General features: G+C 39.2%; 1 protein-coding gene across 8 annotated transcripts in view; it reads left to right on the top strand.

The window, feature by feature from the left end:
- Positions 1-15,538, top strand: part of HECTD4 (HECT domain E3 ubiquitin protein ligase 4) — a 151,730-nt gene that overhangs the window by 62,632 nt on the left and 73,560 nt on the right. For 6 of the 8 annotated variants that reach the window (XM_054593994.1, XM_054593992.1, XM_054593991.1 and 3 more), the window contains exons 12-21: positions 2,674-2,906; positions 3,269-3,414; positions 4,802-4,872; positions 5,471-5,576; positions 6,134-6,254; positions 7,043-7,171; positions 9,127-9,251; positions 11,001-11,154; positions 11,669-11,769; positions 13,365-13,563. In XM_054593994.1, the coding sequence (XP_054449969.1) occupies positions 2,674-2,906; positions 3,269-3,414; positions 4,802-4,872; positions 5,471-5,576; positions 6,134-6,254; positions 7,043-7,171; positions 9,127-9,251; positions 11,001-11,154; positions 11,669-11,769; positions 13,365-13,563 (1,385 nt within the window). The remainder of the gene's footprint in view (positions 1-2,673; positions 2,907-3,268; positions 3,415-4,801; positions 4,873-5,470; positions 5,577-6,133; positions 6,255-7,042; positions 7,172-9,126; positions 9,252-11,000; positions 11,155-11,668; positions 11,770-13,364; positions 13,564-15,538) is intronic. The other 2 variants (XM_054593995.1, XM_054593993.1) reach the window with 1 other exon arrangement.

Genomic DNA, 15,538 nt, shown 5'->3' with positions numbered 1-15,538 from the left:
GGCAGGCCTAAAAATAAAGACAAAAATAAAAACAAATGAAAGCAAGTAAAAAGTTAAATTAGAAGCAACATTTTAAGAATACAAACTAGCTGAGCAGAGAAATCAGTAGCTATATGCTGCAGGCAAAACTCAGACTTTGGACTTAGTGGGTGAAGCATTTAAAGCAGTCTTTGTAAATCTTTCCAAAGAACTGAAGGAAACCACATTAAAAGACGAAAGGAAAGTATGATGACTATGATCAAATAAATAGGGAATTTCAATAAATACTTTTTTTTTTTTGAAGAACCAATTGGAAATTTGGGGTTTAAACAGTTCAATGACTGAAAAGAAAAAATTGTAGTGGATCGACAGTAGACTTGAGATGGTTGCATGTAGATGGATAGAGTTATCCTGTCTGCATGAGAGAAGAAGATTTTTGAGGAGTACTGATCAGGTGTTTTGTGGAATGTCCCTCACTTTGGGTTTAGCTGTTGTTTTCTCACTTTAAACTGAAGTTACAGATTGTGGGGAGGACCACTGCAGAGATGAAGTGCTTTTCTCGTTGCATCATGTGTCACAGGCACGTGATGTCAACGTGACTTGGCACTAGCAACATTAAAATGGACCGCTTGGTTTATACCCCAGCTTTCTTCACTGCACAGTTAGCACTCCGTTTCCATACTCTGTTAGAAGCAAGTCATGAAGTCCACTCTCCTGGGAAGTGGAATTAGGCTCTGGCTCCCGGAAGGGAAAGCATCAGAGAATTTGTGGACATGTGTGAATCACCATAGTAATTAAGACATGTTTGGGGGGAAGTGAGACTTTGAAGCTATGCAATTATCTACTCAGAGTTTTGGTTTTTTTTTTAACTTCTCCTGAGTTTTGGTAATTTGTGTCTTTCTAGAAATTTGTGCATTTCATCTAACTTATTTGTTGGCATGAAGTCGCTCATAGTATTCCCTTTAATTTTTATAGGGTCAATAGTCATTTCTCTGCTTTGGTTCATCATTTTGGTGTTTGTGTAAATTTACTAAAAATCATTGAATTGTGTAGTTAGAATGAGTGGATATACAGTATATAAATTATGTCTTGATAAAGCTGTTTTAAAAAAGGCAAAAAGAAAAAGTCAACTATATATTAGTGACTCCCTAATTATTATCTACAAGCTCCTTGCCTGAACTCCAGACTATGCCTTTATCTCCATGTGTATATTTAATAGGCATCTTCAACTTAATATGTCAACAGCCAACTCCCCATTTCTCCCTGTGTCCAAATCTATACCTACTGCGTCTCCCACATCCCAGGGTGCGGATCACTGTTCCTTAATTGCTCAAACCAAAAACATTGGGTTTATCTGACTCTCGTTTGTCACAGCTCATGCCCAAATGGACATCAGCAAATCCTGTCAGCTCCTACCTTCAAAATATATCTCATATCTGGCCCTTTCCCACTACCGGCGCTGCTACAGCCCTAGTCTAGGCCACTGTTGTCTTCCCCCGAATTGTAATAGCCTCCTCACTGTCCCTCCCACCCCTCTGTGGTTGCTGTCCTCCGCGTGCATCTCCAACGCGGCAGCCAGTCTCGGACAGTCTTAGGTAGTCAGATCTGACACCCTTCGGTTCAGACAGTTCTGCTGGCTTCCCCGTCTAACCCAGGATAAGAATCAGAGCCATCACTTATTTAGGTAGGTCCCAAAGCTGACTTTGAAAAAGTCTTTAGTGAAGATGGATAATAGGAACCAAAGTCCTACTGTTGTAAGATCAGGGACAGAAAAGGCACAGAATTAGGGAACCTGGCCTGGCCCTAAGATTAACATACAGTCGAAAAGTTTGGTTTTGGCAAAGGTTGCCTTCTCTTCTGTTTCTCTGAGTCCTTTTCTCAGTGCCCTTAATCCTTTTGCAGCTCTAAGGTTCCCCCACCCAGGCATGCTTCTCCAAGATGACCTGCTTTTCCGTTTGTTTTTTTAGGCTGTTCATTTCAGCTGTTTTAAGGGAAAGAAAAGCAAGTGTGTGTGTGTACTTTGCCTATTTAGATTTTTACCTCCATTCCCGAGTTCCCGTAACCATCCATGAGGCATTTGTTATTACATAAGAGGATGCTTGTCAACCCTTGTAAGGTTGGGCTGATGGCTCTTTAGGCTGTAGTGACTAAAGGAGATAAAAATGTTGAGGTATTGTGGGAGGACAGAGTTCTGCACCAGGGAGGGGTGGTGGGTTCGACCATAGAGGAGCCATAGAAGATGGATTGTACTAGAATGATTACTGGCATGGGCTCTGAGCCCAGATGGCCTGAATTTAAGTCCCGGCTCTGCCACTCAGAAGCTGCATGATCTAGGGCAAGTTACTTAACCTTTCTGACTCTTTATTTACTCCTCTACAAAACCGGGCTAAAATCGTCTAAATTCATAATGATGTTGTAAGGTAATGCATGCAAAGCATTTAGCTGATTGTCAAGCATACAGAACGGGCTCCATGGTGGTAGCTACGTATGATCTAAAAAATATGGAAATTTCCCAGTGTTTTCACCTCGGCACTCCGGGGCAGGGAGAAGGGTTCTCTAGCAGCAGCAGAAGAGATTGGAGCCCAGATACTCCCTCCTAGTGTGTGTCTGCACCTTTTGTAAGTCAAAAGACCATTCCTTGGGGACTGCTCATGGACATGTCTTTCCTCACTGAGTTTCCTTTTTATTTTCTAGAAGAGGCTATAACCACGAATGAGGTTATAAACCAATTGTTGCACCACGTTGGTGCGATGTGCATACACCAGCTCAATCTTCTTGCTACCAACCCAAACCTTCCAATCACAAGTGTCTTGGGCAAGCAGCATCCGATCGAAGCACACCACCTTAGCAGTATTTGTGATATTATGGAGAAGGCCATGGTTAATGGAGATACCTGTATTATACGTTGCATTCTTGTTGTCTTTCAGGTAAATAACTCTGTTATGAGATAAATAAGATAATATAGAGAAAAGGAACACAAGGCTTGGCTTTGGCCTGCTGATTTCTACCAGAAGAAGATTTAATAACATTCCTGTTTTGCATCTTACCCCATTCTAATCCTATAATTAGAATTATCATATTCATTACACAGCAGTTAATGGAGTATTGCTATATGCAGTTCATTGTAATTAATATATGTAAAATATTTGCTGCAATTATACTATTACACAATAGAAGAGATTGTGGTTAAAGTCTATTCATAAGAATATCTACATGTACTTTCTTCAGAGGGATAATGTTATCCCCAGTAGAATTAGCATTTTTAGATATGCCCTTTATGTTTCTGTAGGTGGTATTTAAATTTTTCTTCAGCCCACAAACTGAAAGAAATCGAGACATCATTCGACGGTCGGGATTGCTTCTTTGGCAGCTGCTGATGGCACCAAAAGATCAAATTTGCCCTGAAATTCAGAAGGAAGTTTGCCTTGCCATCAGGTAATCAGCACATAACTGTCCTAGCACCCTCCTCAGAACGCTTCTCTCACAGTGCCTCCTGATCTCCCCGCAAGCTGGTAGCCGGGGGCCTCTTCCCCGGCCCACGCGCCAGGGCCTCGCGCACAGGCGCCCTGCCAGCGGATGTGGCTTGTGGCCGCTCTCCCAGGGGCCCGAGCCGTCCGTGTTCCTGCGCTCCTCTTCCCACCCTGTACCTGAGATCCTCATTGGGTCCTTAAAAAATTTTTTTAAAAAGACAAAAACACCCTTGAAGTGTATATTTTGATTGTTTGTAAACAGGTGTTTATCTCATTTGGGAGAGAGTCTGGCATGGTGGTTAAGAGGCCAACTTTGGCAGCAGGCAGACCTGGATTCTAGTCTTTACTCCGCCATTTATTCGCTATGACCTCGAGTCTTCCATTTCCTCAGCTATAAAGTGGGCATAAAAATAGTACTCACTTTATAGGTTTGTGAGATTTTAATAAGATATGGCCCAATGCAAAGTAAGTGTTAAGCAATGTTAACCTTTTAAAATCTGCTTAATACCTTTTTAGGCAGGAGGGCAGAATTTATGGACCATTTTCTATTGTCATTCTATATCTATTATCTGTATGTCTATATATATATATATTTTTTTTTTTTTTTAGTACCATGAGCTTTTGTCCAGGAATATAGCCTTAATATGACCAAGTATAATGTAGTGACCAGGAGAGAACTGAATGCTTGGTCTGGAAGTAACATGCTAGAGGTGGGCAGAGAGGGAGGGCAAGTTCTCCCCTCCCGCAGCAGAGTATGCTTTGGAGCTCTTTCTGCTGAGACCGTTAGAGCAGAAATTAAAATCTAGTGCCATGCGGCACCTTCTGGGACTGAGGTGTGTGTTCTCTGTCTTGATGGTGATTCTTTCACAGATAGGTACATATGTCAAAACTAACCAAATCATACACATTAAACATGTGCTTTATTGTATGTTAGATCTCATTAAAAAGGAAAAAGGAAAAATTCTGGGACTATTTGCAGTACTGTTCTTTCAGTCCTTTCGGAAATGCTGAGAATTAGAAAACCCCCTTCTCAAATGATTTTTGGCACAGTCTTCATGTGTGGCTGCGTTGACCCCGTTGAGTTTTTTATAGCTCGGTTCTCTTTAACCAGCTCTGCATCTGACCTCACATGAGTTGGCATTTTGGTAACTCGCAGATTGGACAAGGGTAGGGAAACAAACCATCAGTGGACTGTGTTAGGGCACACGGTGAATTTAAGTTCAACCGCTTTTTTAGTGGTAAAACTTACCTCAGTTTTATGTAACCAAACTGGCATCTTTAATAAAAATTTAAATAGAGTTTGAGTTTTCTAGAACATTTGTCTAAAAGCTTTTTCTTTTCTGTCATTTCAGCTCTGGTTTAAATATCTTATACCCAGGTGAAACGGAAATCAATAACTTACTTAAGCTGGTCTTAACAGAAGGTAAGAATTATCCTTTAATTATCCTTGAACTACCATCCCTTTTTTCCCCCTAAGGAAACAACTGGATATTAAGATAATAGATTTTTTTCCTTAATATGTATTAGCATTAATTTTCAAAAGGTATCTGCACATGCCAACGCTTCAACCAGATTGAAAGCAGAAACCATGTTCTTATGTATCTTCAAGCTTTATAACCCTCTCTGTCCACTGCTTAGCATAATGTTCCTTATTGTAGCTATTTAATGAACATCGATGGTAATGACTTCTTGGGAATTTCTAAGCCAGTTTTTTTCCCCACACATTGAAGTGCAACTTCAAAGGTAGACTAAAAAAAACAATAATAAAAGTTCACCGTGTCAAAGAATTAGAAATCATACTTTATGATATATCAAGGGGGTAACTACACTTAAATCAGGATGCACTAGTTTTAAAAAGCCAGATTGGTTGCGACATAGTTCTTGCTGTCGCTTGCGTGAGGGAACTACAGATGCCGGGTGCTAGATTGCCGACAGTCTGCATGTTTAAAAACTTTTTTTAATAGCATCTCTTTTCTGAGTGTAATTACCAGGGTTGTTTATGGAGCTTTGTTCTGTGTTAGGAGAGAGAAACAGTGGCCTCTCCCAGCTGCGGGATGTGATCCTAACCAATTTAGCTGAACAGCTTCAAAACAACCGATTTGGCAGCGAGGAGGATGATCATTACAGGTGACACCAGTTATCTTAGTCACTCTTTCTTTGTGTTTTTCTCAGTAATTAACTTATATTTAAATGTGATAAACTTTAGTCTCCTATAACATCTAATATAGTTAGCATATTAAGTTTAACTGTGGAAGAATCAAAAAACAATAAATCCGACAGTTGCCATTTAGCACGTTTCAGTTTAATCAGTAAAGGAACTTAGGCATGTGGAAGGGGAACTTAGAAGTAACAGATGGGGCTTATTTAAGAAATCTTGATAGAGGGTGTCATCCAAATGGTTTGTGACAGTGAGTGAGGGTGTGGTTAGAGCTGGTGAGGGGAAAAGGGTATTGGTTATTTTTTCTGTTTGTAAAGTATTTGGACTAGGTGCTTGGGTACCATTTTCTTTCCATTAAGTTTGATTTAGATAATATAACCAGTTGTTAGCATCATTACTAAGATGATTTGCTTCCAGAACCAATTAACTCTATATCTTCTATTTATCATCTTATACTAATTGTATACATTTTAATCCTTTTATTATTAAACCATATCTTATTGTTACATTTTTCCTGCATTTAAAGACTAAATGATGAACTTTTACACTACATTCTGAAGATTGTTGTACGAGAATCCTGTATCTTAATCACCAAGTGCCAAACTGTTTCTAAAGATGATTTTCAAAAACTCCTTTCAACTGTGCCTGTAAGTAAAAATGTATTTATCCAGGTTGATTGTTCTATAATTGTCTTATAATTTTTATGTATGGGAGGAGGTGAGTGTAGCATCCACCTACTCTGCCATCTTGAGCAGATCTCAGTAAAAATGTGTGTAATGAAAGTAAAACTGAATCCAGTGTTCCTGTTTTCATTTTACTGTGTGGAGGCATGTGCACACGCGCACTTCACAAGGATAGACGTACCTGATGAAGGTCCACGATGACTGTGCTCGTCCTAGAAATGGAGAACTAGACAAATCCATTTGAAATACTTTTCCAAAGACGACTCCTCTGCTTTAAATGTCTTGTTGCAGTAAATCATTTGACTGAATTTGCATGTTTTTGTTTTGTTTAAAATAGTGAGGATTTCTTCCTCTGTTAATTTGAAGTTTAGCATTGCTTTCTAAACCATCAGTGTTTTATGGAGACTGATAAGAACCAAAGATTCTTTTAAGAATTTTGGTAGAGTCTTCTCTAATGGAGCTACATGTGACAGGGAGGAGGGTGGGGAAGAAAATTATTAAGAGGCAAAAATTCAAGTAAGTACCTGAGTGATGAGTGAGAATTATGTAGCAGAAGGCAGAAAGTTATGGTAAATGTGTCAAATTCTGTATCAAAAGCCACATGCAAATAAATCACCTGAGACACTAACTTGGTCTGTTTTCTGTACTTTCTCTTTTGCTTCCCTTGTCGAAATCTTTTAAAAACTCAAGATCACATGACCCCTTCCTTCAGTAGGATCTAGATCATTTAAATGCCCTTATTTGTATTAAAGGCTGCATCCTCCTGCCTGCGCTATCTGATGGCAGTTCAGAACCACCTTCTCAGTAACACTATTTTGATTAAGCCTGACGAGAACGATGACAGTGACAACTCCTTGCAGGGAGAGACATTGAAGGTACAGGTAAACACCAAGCTTTATTCTAATGATGCTTTCTACCCAGCGTGCAAAGCACAGCTTAATTGGATAAATTTCTGTCTATTATGATGTCAGATTTCACCATATGGCTTATATTTTTGTGACAGGTAATATTAGGCCACTCATTTCATAGGTTTTTATGTCATTGCACAGTGGTTACCATATTTGTGACACTCTCATAATGTGTCATCCATGTGCTTCTGTCAATCTTTTTGTGCCTTCGTTTATTTTCATGTTTTTTTAAGAGCTATAAAATATGTCACTTACAAGTGATCTCATATGGACCTGAAAGTTTTATTTATATAGAAGTATATAAATAAATCCAGGAGCCTAACAATTTAAACAACTTTCACATTTTGGTTGGTTTGTTATATTCTCTTGATTCACATAACTTTAAAAAGATGATAATTTTTGCATAATCTTTATGTTGAATAATTTCTAAACCTATAGTTCATTTCATTTCCTGTAATTATTTTTAAGTTAGCTTCTGTGTAAACTCTAATTTGTTCCTACATGGCAATTTATAGCAATCCAGAGATTTTTTTATAGCATTGTTTGTTATAATTTTGACAGATGCTTAAGGCTATTGTTTGCATTGTTCTTCAGAATTTCATCTTTGTGGGAGAGTTAGGGAAATCAATAAAAGCTTGTCTCTTCCCTACAATGTTGAGCAAAACACACTGAAAAATTAAGCAAGGAAGCCATAGTTAAAGATAAAATCTATTACAATTTCCCCTTTTCTTATGCCTTGATGCATGTGTATAATACTGTGTAAATCATGCATGTGCTAGTTCATATTTATGAGTTTATTTCATTATATAATCAGTTTTAAACTGGCAAAATTGCATGAATTAATCATTTAAATTGCTGATACTATTTATTACCTTCTTTTGCCTTAGTTTCTTAATCAGTAAAAAGGGACAATAACAAGTCTGTTGCAAGGTTGCTGTGAGCATCAGAGACGAGGCATGGAAAACACCTGGCCCTGTGCCACAGCCCGGTGTGCAGCCAGTAGGCCATGGCCCAGATGATCGGCACGACTTAAACCACGATTTACCTCATCTGGTCGATTCAGGATTCCCTTTCTCTTAATAATACCAAAAAAAAAAAAAAAAAGGAAGAAAAAAACAAACCCCAGAAAATTCCAGCCATGAAAACCAGTGTTTTCCCTTTGGAAGGCTAATTTTTATAAATGCTTAATTAACCCCTGGAAAGAAATAACTCTTGGTAAAGGTAGAGTAGGCTGGGTCACCTAGTATTTCTGGGGGGAAAAACACCACAGATTTCACCTGAATAGTTAGATTGGTTATGTTTTTTTAATAGAAAATAATTGTGAACTAAACATTTCAATGGTCTTAACTAGTGTTTCTTACATTATTTAGTATTTGTATTCCCATAAACTCTCTAATAGTTATTTTTAATGTTTAGTGGCCTGTAACTGCCTGCTACTTTGATTGAATTTTTAACTTGCCTGTTCTCAAGTGTAATGGTTTAAAACATTAAGTAAAAAGGTCACTTGTACTGTTTCAGAATGTTGTGTTTTTGTCTCATTTTATTCACCGCCTCTACATGCGCCTTTACTGTTCTGTTTTTCTCTTTAGCTGCCCTCATACCGCCCAAGGCACTCTTCCAGCTGGACAGTTTCTGGGCTGGCCACCGGGAGCTCTCCTGTGCTGGAGGGGATGGGAGAAATGCCTTTTCTCCTGGGGACTTGCTGTGCTCCCGGGAAATACTGCGTATTTCTGTCAGCACTCCCGACCTTAGCCTCCCAAATCAAATTGCTACTTGCCATCCTAGCGGAACTTACTGCTTTGGGCTTATTCTGGCCACCTCATTATTTAATTTGGAAATGCATCATAATATACGTCATTTCACGTTGTCATTGTGAGTGTATATTCATCACAAAGCTTTAAAATAACACTATGATCTTTTCTACCTAGGAGCTAAAGGTCAGTGTTTTGGCTCTTGCCACCCAGATCCTAACTGGATGTGATGAAGTGTTGGAAATGCTACAGCAAGTCACAACTGCCCTCATAAATAGTGACATACCCGACCGTGAGCTGAGGTGAGCAAATGGATTGTGAAGTGTGACCTGCTGCCCTTCAGGAAGAACTTGCTTATGAAAGCGGAATCTTTGAGAACAGAGCATCAAATGTTCAATTAGTATAGAGGGATTTTGTGAGAATAGGTTGAAATGGCAAGTGTTTCAAAGCCAAGTGCAATTGAACTCTTTAAGGGTGCTTTTAGGTACATTTGGGCTAACAGTCACAGATTCAGGGTAGCAAGATTGAAGGGGATAGCATCGTCCCTGACTGGTGGGTCTCCTACCCTCGGCAGTCCCAGGATGGCCTTTCCCTCAGTTAGCTAGCTCGGCGCCATGCTTGCTTAGTTTTCTCATGATAAGTATCTTAGGGCGGTAGCAGTGACTTAGTGATACAGGCAACGAACTGGTATGCAGAAGATGATGTTGACATAATATCTCCAGATTTTACTGTTCCTTTACTTCTGCAGATACAGGAGTGACCTATATAGAGGGTAAACTTCTCATTTCCAGTAATAAAGCTCTTTCTCAGTTCTCCCCTTTAAATTTCTACCGTGATTTGCTGTTAGAGATGACTTACATACCGTGTGTGTTGATGATTTTAATGTTAGAGATGTTGATCTGGAACAGTCCTGCAGTGTAACCTTTTCTCCAGTGACCATGTCTGTCCTCGTGTCCCTGTTTCTTGGCCTCTTCCTGAGAGTGGGTGGGCAGGTTGGAACTGAGAACAATGTAGACCAGATAGGCGTTGCACTTTGGCGTGTTAAAGCTTGTAGGGGCCACTGCTGGCCCGTGGTGCAGACCTGCCCTGGGAGGAGGTGCAGTCTGAGAGCCTGGGAGACCTGATCTCTGCTTCTGGATCCGATCCCAAAGTCCTGAGTAGTCTTAGAGAACTTACCTAACCCATGTCTTTCTTTGGGCGAGTCACATACCTTAATTCTTCGAGCTGAAGATTAGGATATTAAGAATGTGCCCTGGTAATCATTTCACAATATAAGGTCTAGTACAAATAATGCCCATTTTTTATTATAAAATCTTTCATTATAAAATCATAAGCATGTAATTCTATAACATAACAATATCACGCTCAAGCACACCATATTACATTTTAGTTAAAATGTTCAAATTAAAACTATAAACTATTACACCCCTATTACCCTACCACCCACACTCAAGCAGGTGTTACTTCTGCTGGACCCTGTATATAGATATGTCAAATCATTATATTGTTCACTTTAAATTATACAATGTTATATGTCAGTGAGATCTTAATAAAACTGGAGGGGGTAGATGTGATTTTAAAGACAAATGAAAAATCTCCCTGCCTCTGTATCCTGCGTGAGCCAGTTTCTCTAGGCCAGAAGTGGGTATTACTCCTATGGGCAGGTGAACTGGTGTAGCCATTCATTTTCTTGCTGCCAGAGACTCAGGGAAGCCCTAGAGCTAAGGGAACTTTGCAGATCTAACTGCCTGGAGTAGCCGTTTACTTATCTAAGGGACCCATCTATAAAGTGCTTCAAAGGTACAATGGAATTCACCATATAAACTTTTTTTCCCCCCAAACTTATAGGTTGAAGGTGAAATCTGAGATTTGTTTCCTCCCTCAGTGGTAGAAAATGGGAACTTTGGGGATTGAATTGCCCGTAATTTTAAGTGCTTCAGTAGTTCAAGGAAATGCAGTTAAGAGATTTTTGTCAGGTAAAGATGATGTCATTTGCTTTTTCACATGATTGGGAATTGCTTAACCTGTGTGTTTTCTTAAACTGTTTCTAGGTTAAAAGGCTTGGAACAAGTTACTAAGGCAACTATGCTTGGGCACCTTCTTCCAGTGTTACTGACCTCCCTGATGCATCCAAATTTGCAGACTCTGACCATGGCCGATGCCCTGATGCCGCAGCTAGTGCAGCTGGTTCTCTATACCAGTCAGGTACGATCCTTGTTGTGCCAAGTGAACTGCTTTTTGGCCAGCCCAGCTCACATTGCGGCTTCATGCATTCCCTGAAGGCAGAATAAATGTAAGCATGACTCTCAGAAGCTATGGAAAATGATGATGGAATGAGGAAACTTTATTGTGTCATGAAAGTAAACTGAAACATTAAGGGAAACATTTTATTTGTTTGACTAATTACCTACTGCAATCTTTTAGCAAGTACTAATTGCTGGTCAGCTGTAAAAATGCTAACCTAAAGGCTACTGAGATCCTATCGTGGTATTTTTGTCTGAGTCCTTTCTGGCTGTTGGTAATCAATATCAACATGTTCCATTCCAGCAATAACTAAAATGATGTTTAGTGGTCTAAGTAGCAAAGCATTTCCTAGCAAAAGAGGATAGACTAGGATTGCAAAAAGATGATTTAAGAGAGAATTCTAAGTTTGGCTCTAGGACCCTCCAGATAACTGACTGTAAGCACTTTAAGGCATGATGATGATTTTGTGTTTCAGACGGCTTTGCTGCTTAAAACCCAGTGTCCAGTTTTTGCCGAGGTGGGCTGTTCCCCATGTGGTGCATCAGACCAGAAGGGCAGGCTGTTCCCTGATGAGAGGTGAGTGATGCAGCTTCCTCGCAGGAACCCCTGCCTTGTTTTCTTCTGGTGAAAGCCTAGGACTCCTTTTACAACAATGATTTTTAGCAAGGATTGTCTGACTGGAAGTCAGGGACAAAATTTTATAGATAATTATAGACTTGCTTTATAGTCTTATAGGAACAGGTTAGAATAAATTTCCCTACAGATCAAGAGTTTAGTTCAAAATTGGCAAATTGGCAAATACTAATGATAAGGAAGTAAAATATACAACTTTGGCAAACAGTTTGACAGTTTCTTAAAAAGTTAAACATATACCTACCATATGACCCAACTATTTCACTTCTAGGTATTTACACAAGAGAAAAGAAAGCCTAGATTTTTAGACTTGAATAATGAGGGTCGTAGCAACTTTAGTTAGAATAGCTCAAAACAAGAAACAACCCAAATGTCCATCAACAGGTGAAGGGATAAAGCATGGTGTTATAATGGTACAATGAAATCCTACTCAGCAATAAAAAGGAATGAACTATGGATGTATTCAACAATGCAGATGAATCTTAGACTGCTTAGGCTGAGTGAAAGAAGCCAGATTCCCCCCAAAAAAGTACATACGGTATGATTCTGTTTAAATGACACTGTGGAAAACGCAAGCTAATTTGTAGAGACAGAAAGCAAAGAAGTGGTTGCCTGTATTACCAAGAAGGAGGAAATTTCACAGGTGTATACATATGGCCAAACTCCCAAGTTATACACTTTAAATATGTGCAGTTTAGTATATGTCAATTACATCTCACTGAAGCTGCCTTTAAAAACATTGATCAGAAAGGAAGGACTTCTGGGTTTTTCTAGAGAAGTATGCTATCCATCCAAGCTTTGTGCAATGATGAAAATTTGTATTGTTGTTTTCCAATACTGTTGGCGACAGCTACATGCTGTTATTGAGTACTTGCAAATCAGCTAATGTGAACAAGACATTGAATTTTAAATTGTATTTATTTTAGATTCAATTGGCCACATTTTACTAAGTAACTACCCCTGTTGGAGAGCACAGAGCTGTAAGAGAACCCTACAACAGCCAAATGCCGCTGTAGAGTCTATATTCCCCAGTCTTGGGTTGTGATGTCCTCGAGAGTTCAATTTCAGTGGGTGAGAGGAACTGAAAGCACCTTTCTCTAGTAAAAATTAGAGTAAACAGTGGTTGTGTAGACTCATGGAGTTTTCAACAATTGACATTTAGATATTCACAAAAGGAAACTTTATAGGATATTAATCCTGTAGGATTTGGAAAGTGGCCAGTATAAAGGTCCTTTACAGTATCTTTTTTCTGAGTAGCTTTAAATGCAAGTTAGCAAGGTTCTCTCTTGGATATGAATCGGGCTTCTGCTTTGAAAAAAAGAAAGGAAAAATGCAAGTAAATTGTATAACAAAAAAACCCCTTAAATAGAGGATTTTTTAAATGTTCCAGTCACCACTGTATTGAGCCACAATGTTATCATACTGCACGCTGTGGAAAATCAGAGTGAAATTTCTTAACCTTTTGTATTTTCCTGTGTATACATTTTCTTTTTTCCTCCCCTTGCTGGTGAACTCAGTCGCGTTCTATTTGGTTGTAGAATGCTGGAAGAGAAGGAAGAACCAGGCTTTCTCACCGGTTTAAAGATTCCTGCTCCATGGGCTGCTGGCAAGACTGTGGAAACAGTCCATCCTGTCAGAGACAACTACAAATTTAAAGAAACCGTCCACATCCCAGGAGCTCGTTGCCTGTACCTTAGATTTGATAGCAGATGCTCTTCACAGTATGACTATGACAAAGTAAGCACCAATGGCTTCAAAATGGCTTCCTCCTCTAATAAGCTGGTGTTTTAGGTGCTTCTTAGTTTTCTTTGCTGCTGGTCACCATTCTTGACTTATTTCTGTCTGCAGATATCTCTTAGGAGAACTTCCCTAAGATAATGCCTTGAAGGGTAGTGATTGGGGGCGCCAAAAAGCCAGCACTGCTGCAGTCTAAGACCAGTGTTTAATGACATGTTGAAAGTGGATTTTTGTAAGCTTTCAAAGTTTAGATCTGAATCAAAGGGAATTTTCCTTTCCATTCTGCTTACCTCCTGCCTTCTCTCTGCTCACAGTTCCTGTAGATGTGTGCGTCCTTTCATCTAGAAAGGTCTTACTGCCTAGTTCTTGGGGCTTCTCATGTATCTTGGGAGAAGGTGGCCTTTTAGAAGAATTTCAGACGTGTTAGGATCTGTTTGTGTTTCACTTATTCTTTGCCATTACCTCAGGGCCCACATAGATTTCAAGGAAGTGTAGTTTCCAACCTGGTGGCTGAACCAAATTATGAGTAAAAGGAAGTGCTTTAGGGCTTATAGTATTTTCTCCTGTTTATAACTGTTGCATTGTAAATCATTATGTTGGACTTAGGAGGCTAAAGAAATTATGATATGTAACATAAAAGAACAACGGAAGGATTAGCTAATAGCCTTGTTCATACACAGGACTATTTTTATGTAAATTGTCAGCTATCTGCTGTATCTCTCCTCTGTGAACTGTGTAAGGGCAAATGGTCTTAAGTCCCACCAGGGGAGGTTTTTAGGTTAAAAATAAAGGACTCCTTAACTGTATATACTATGGGAGGGTAAAACACATTACTGCGCAAATTATAGAATCCTCTTCCCCATTACCTAAGGCTAGTGAAAATCCCAGATGTCTGCAGGGGTTTTACCCCCAAAACTCACCCTAGCTGCAAGCAAGAGAAGTGGTCTTCAGTGGGCCTTTCAAAACCTTTGTCTCCTGGCACCAGTCCACACCCCTTCCTAGTCGGAACATGAGCTACCCCATTTCCTAGATTCAAGCTATATGACTGTTTCAAGTGGAAATAAAAGAGGTTGTCATTTTAGTTGGTGTCATTTTGTTTCTCCTTTAAAAGCCTAATTTGTAACTTCTGATGCATGCAATCCACAACTGCAGTGTACATTAGTGTGAAGGCCTGGGGTGCTCACTAACAACATGGACAAAAGTAACATTTACTTTTTCAGTGGTCCCCAACAGTGTAAGAAGGGTAAGAAGTCACAAACAGCTAAGTGTCCAGGGCTGAAAAGTGCAGCTTCTGGACTGATCTCTTGACACAGACAGAGGCGGTCAGAGTACACATTGGAAGGCAGGATCTGGTATTTAAAGAAGCCAGAGCCTTACCCTTCCTGTGAAAGCATTTGAATGCCAAACGGCCTCTAAATGGTTCTCCTGTGTATTAGAAAGTTGGTTAAGTGAATGTAAATGAATGGACTTTATTGAAGAGAAGTGTTGATACATGAAAACCAACCCAAGAAGAAGCAGTTCCCTTTCTGGCCCAAATTTGGGTCATTTCTTTTTTTTCATATCATAAAGCAGCATTCTAAGAATACGTGGCTTATTTTCCATTTGTTGCATTTTTTAACATCCTCATTTATTGAGGTTTCGAGGGTCTTTTGTTTTTGTTTTTGTTTTTGTTTTTTTGCTTTTATTTTGTTGTATGAAATCTAACCATCTTTTCACCTGTATTTACTCACTTTATTAATTTTGGGGAAGATTTGAGAGGGCAAACTGTACCTTTTAATAATGAATTACATGTGGTTATTTAGGATTAAAATAGCTATTTAAAAATACACACACATACATGTATGTATATATTAGCTGAATATAGCTATTTTAATATGAGGTCCCCAAGTCAATAAATTGGTAATATTTGTTATTATTCTGTGGCTGCCCTGTAAATACCAATGGCCAGTTGCGTTCAAACTAGTATCATTTGTGC

The sequence above is a fragment of the Pteronotus mesoamericanus genome, unplaced genomic scaffold (genome assembly GCF_021234165.1).
Source record: "Pteronotus mesoamericanus isolate MK-2021 breed Mesoamerican mustached bat unplaced genomic scaffold, CSHL_Meso_final scaffold_507, whole genome shotgun sequence".
In the NCBI taxonomy this organism is placed as follows: Eukaryota; Metazoa; Chordata; class Mammalia; order Chiroptera; family Mormoopidae; genus Pteronotus; species Pteronotus mesoamericanus.
This window is presented reverse-complemented; position numbering and strand designations above follow the sequence as displayed.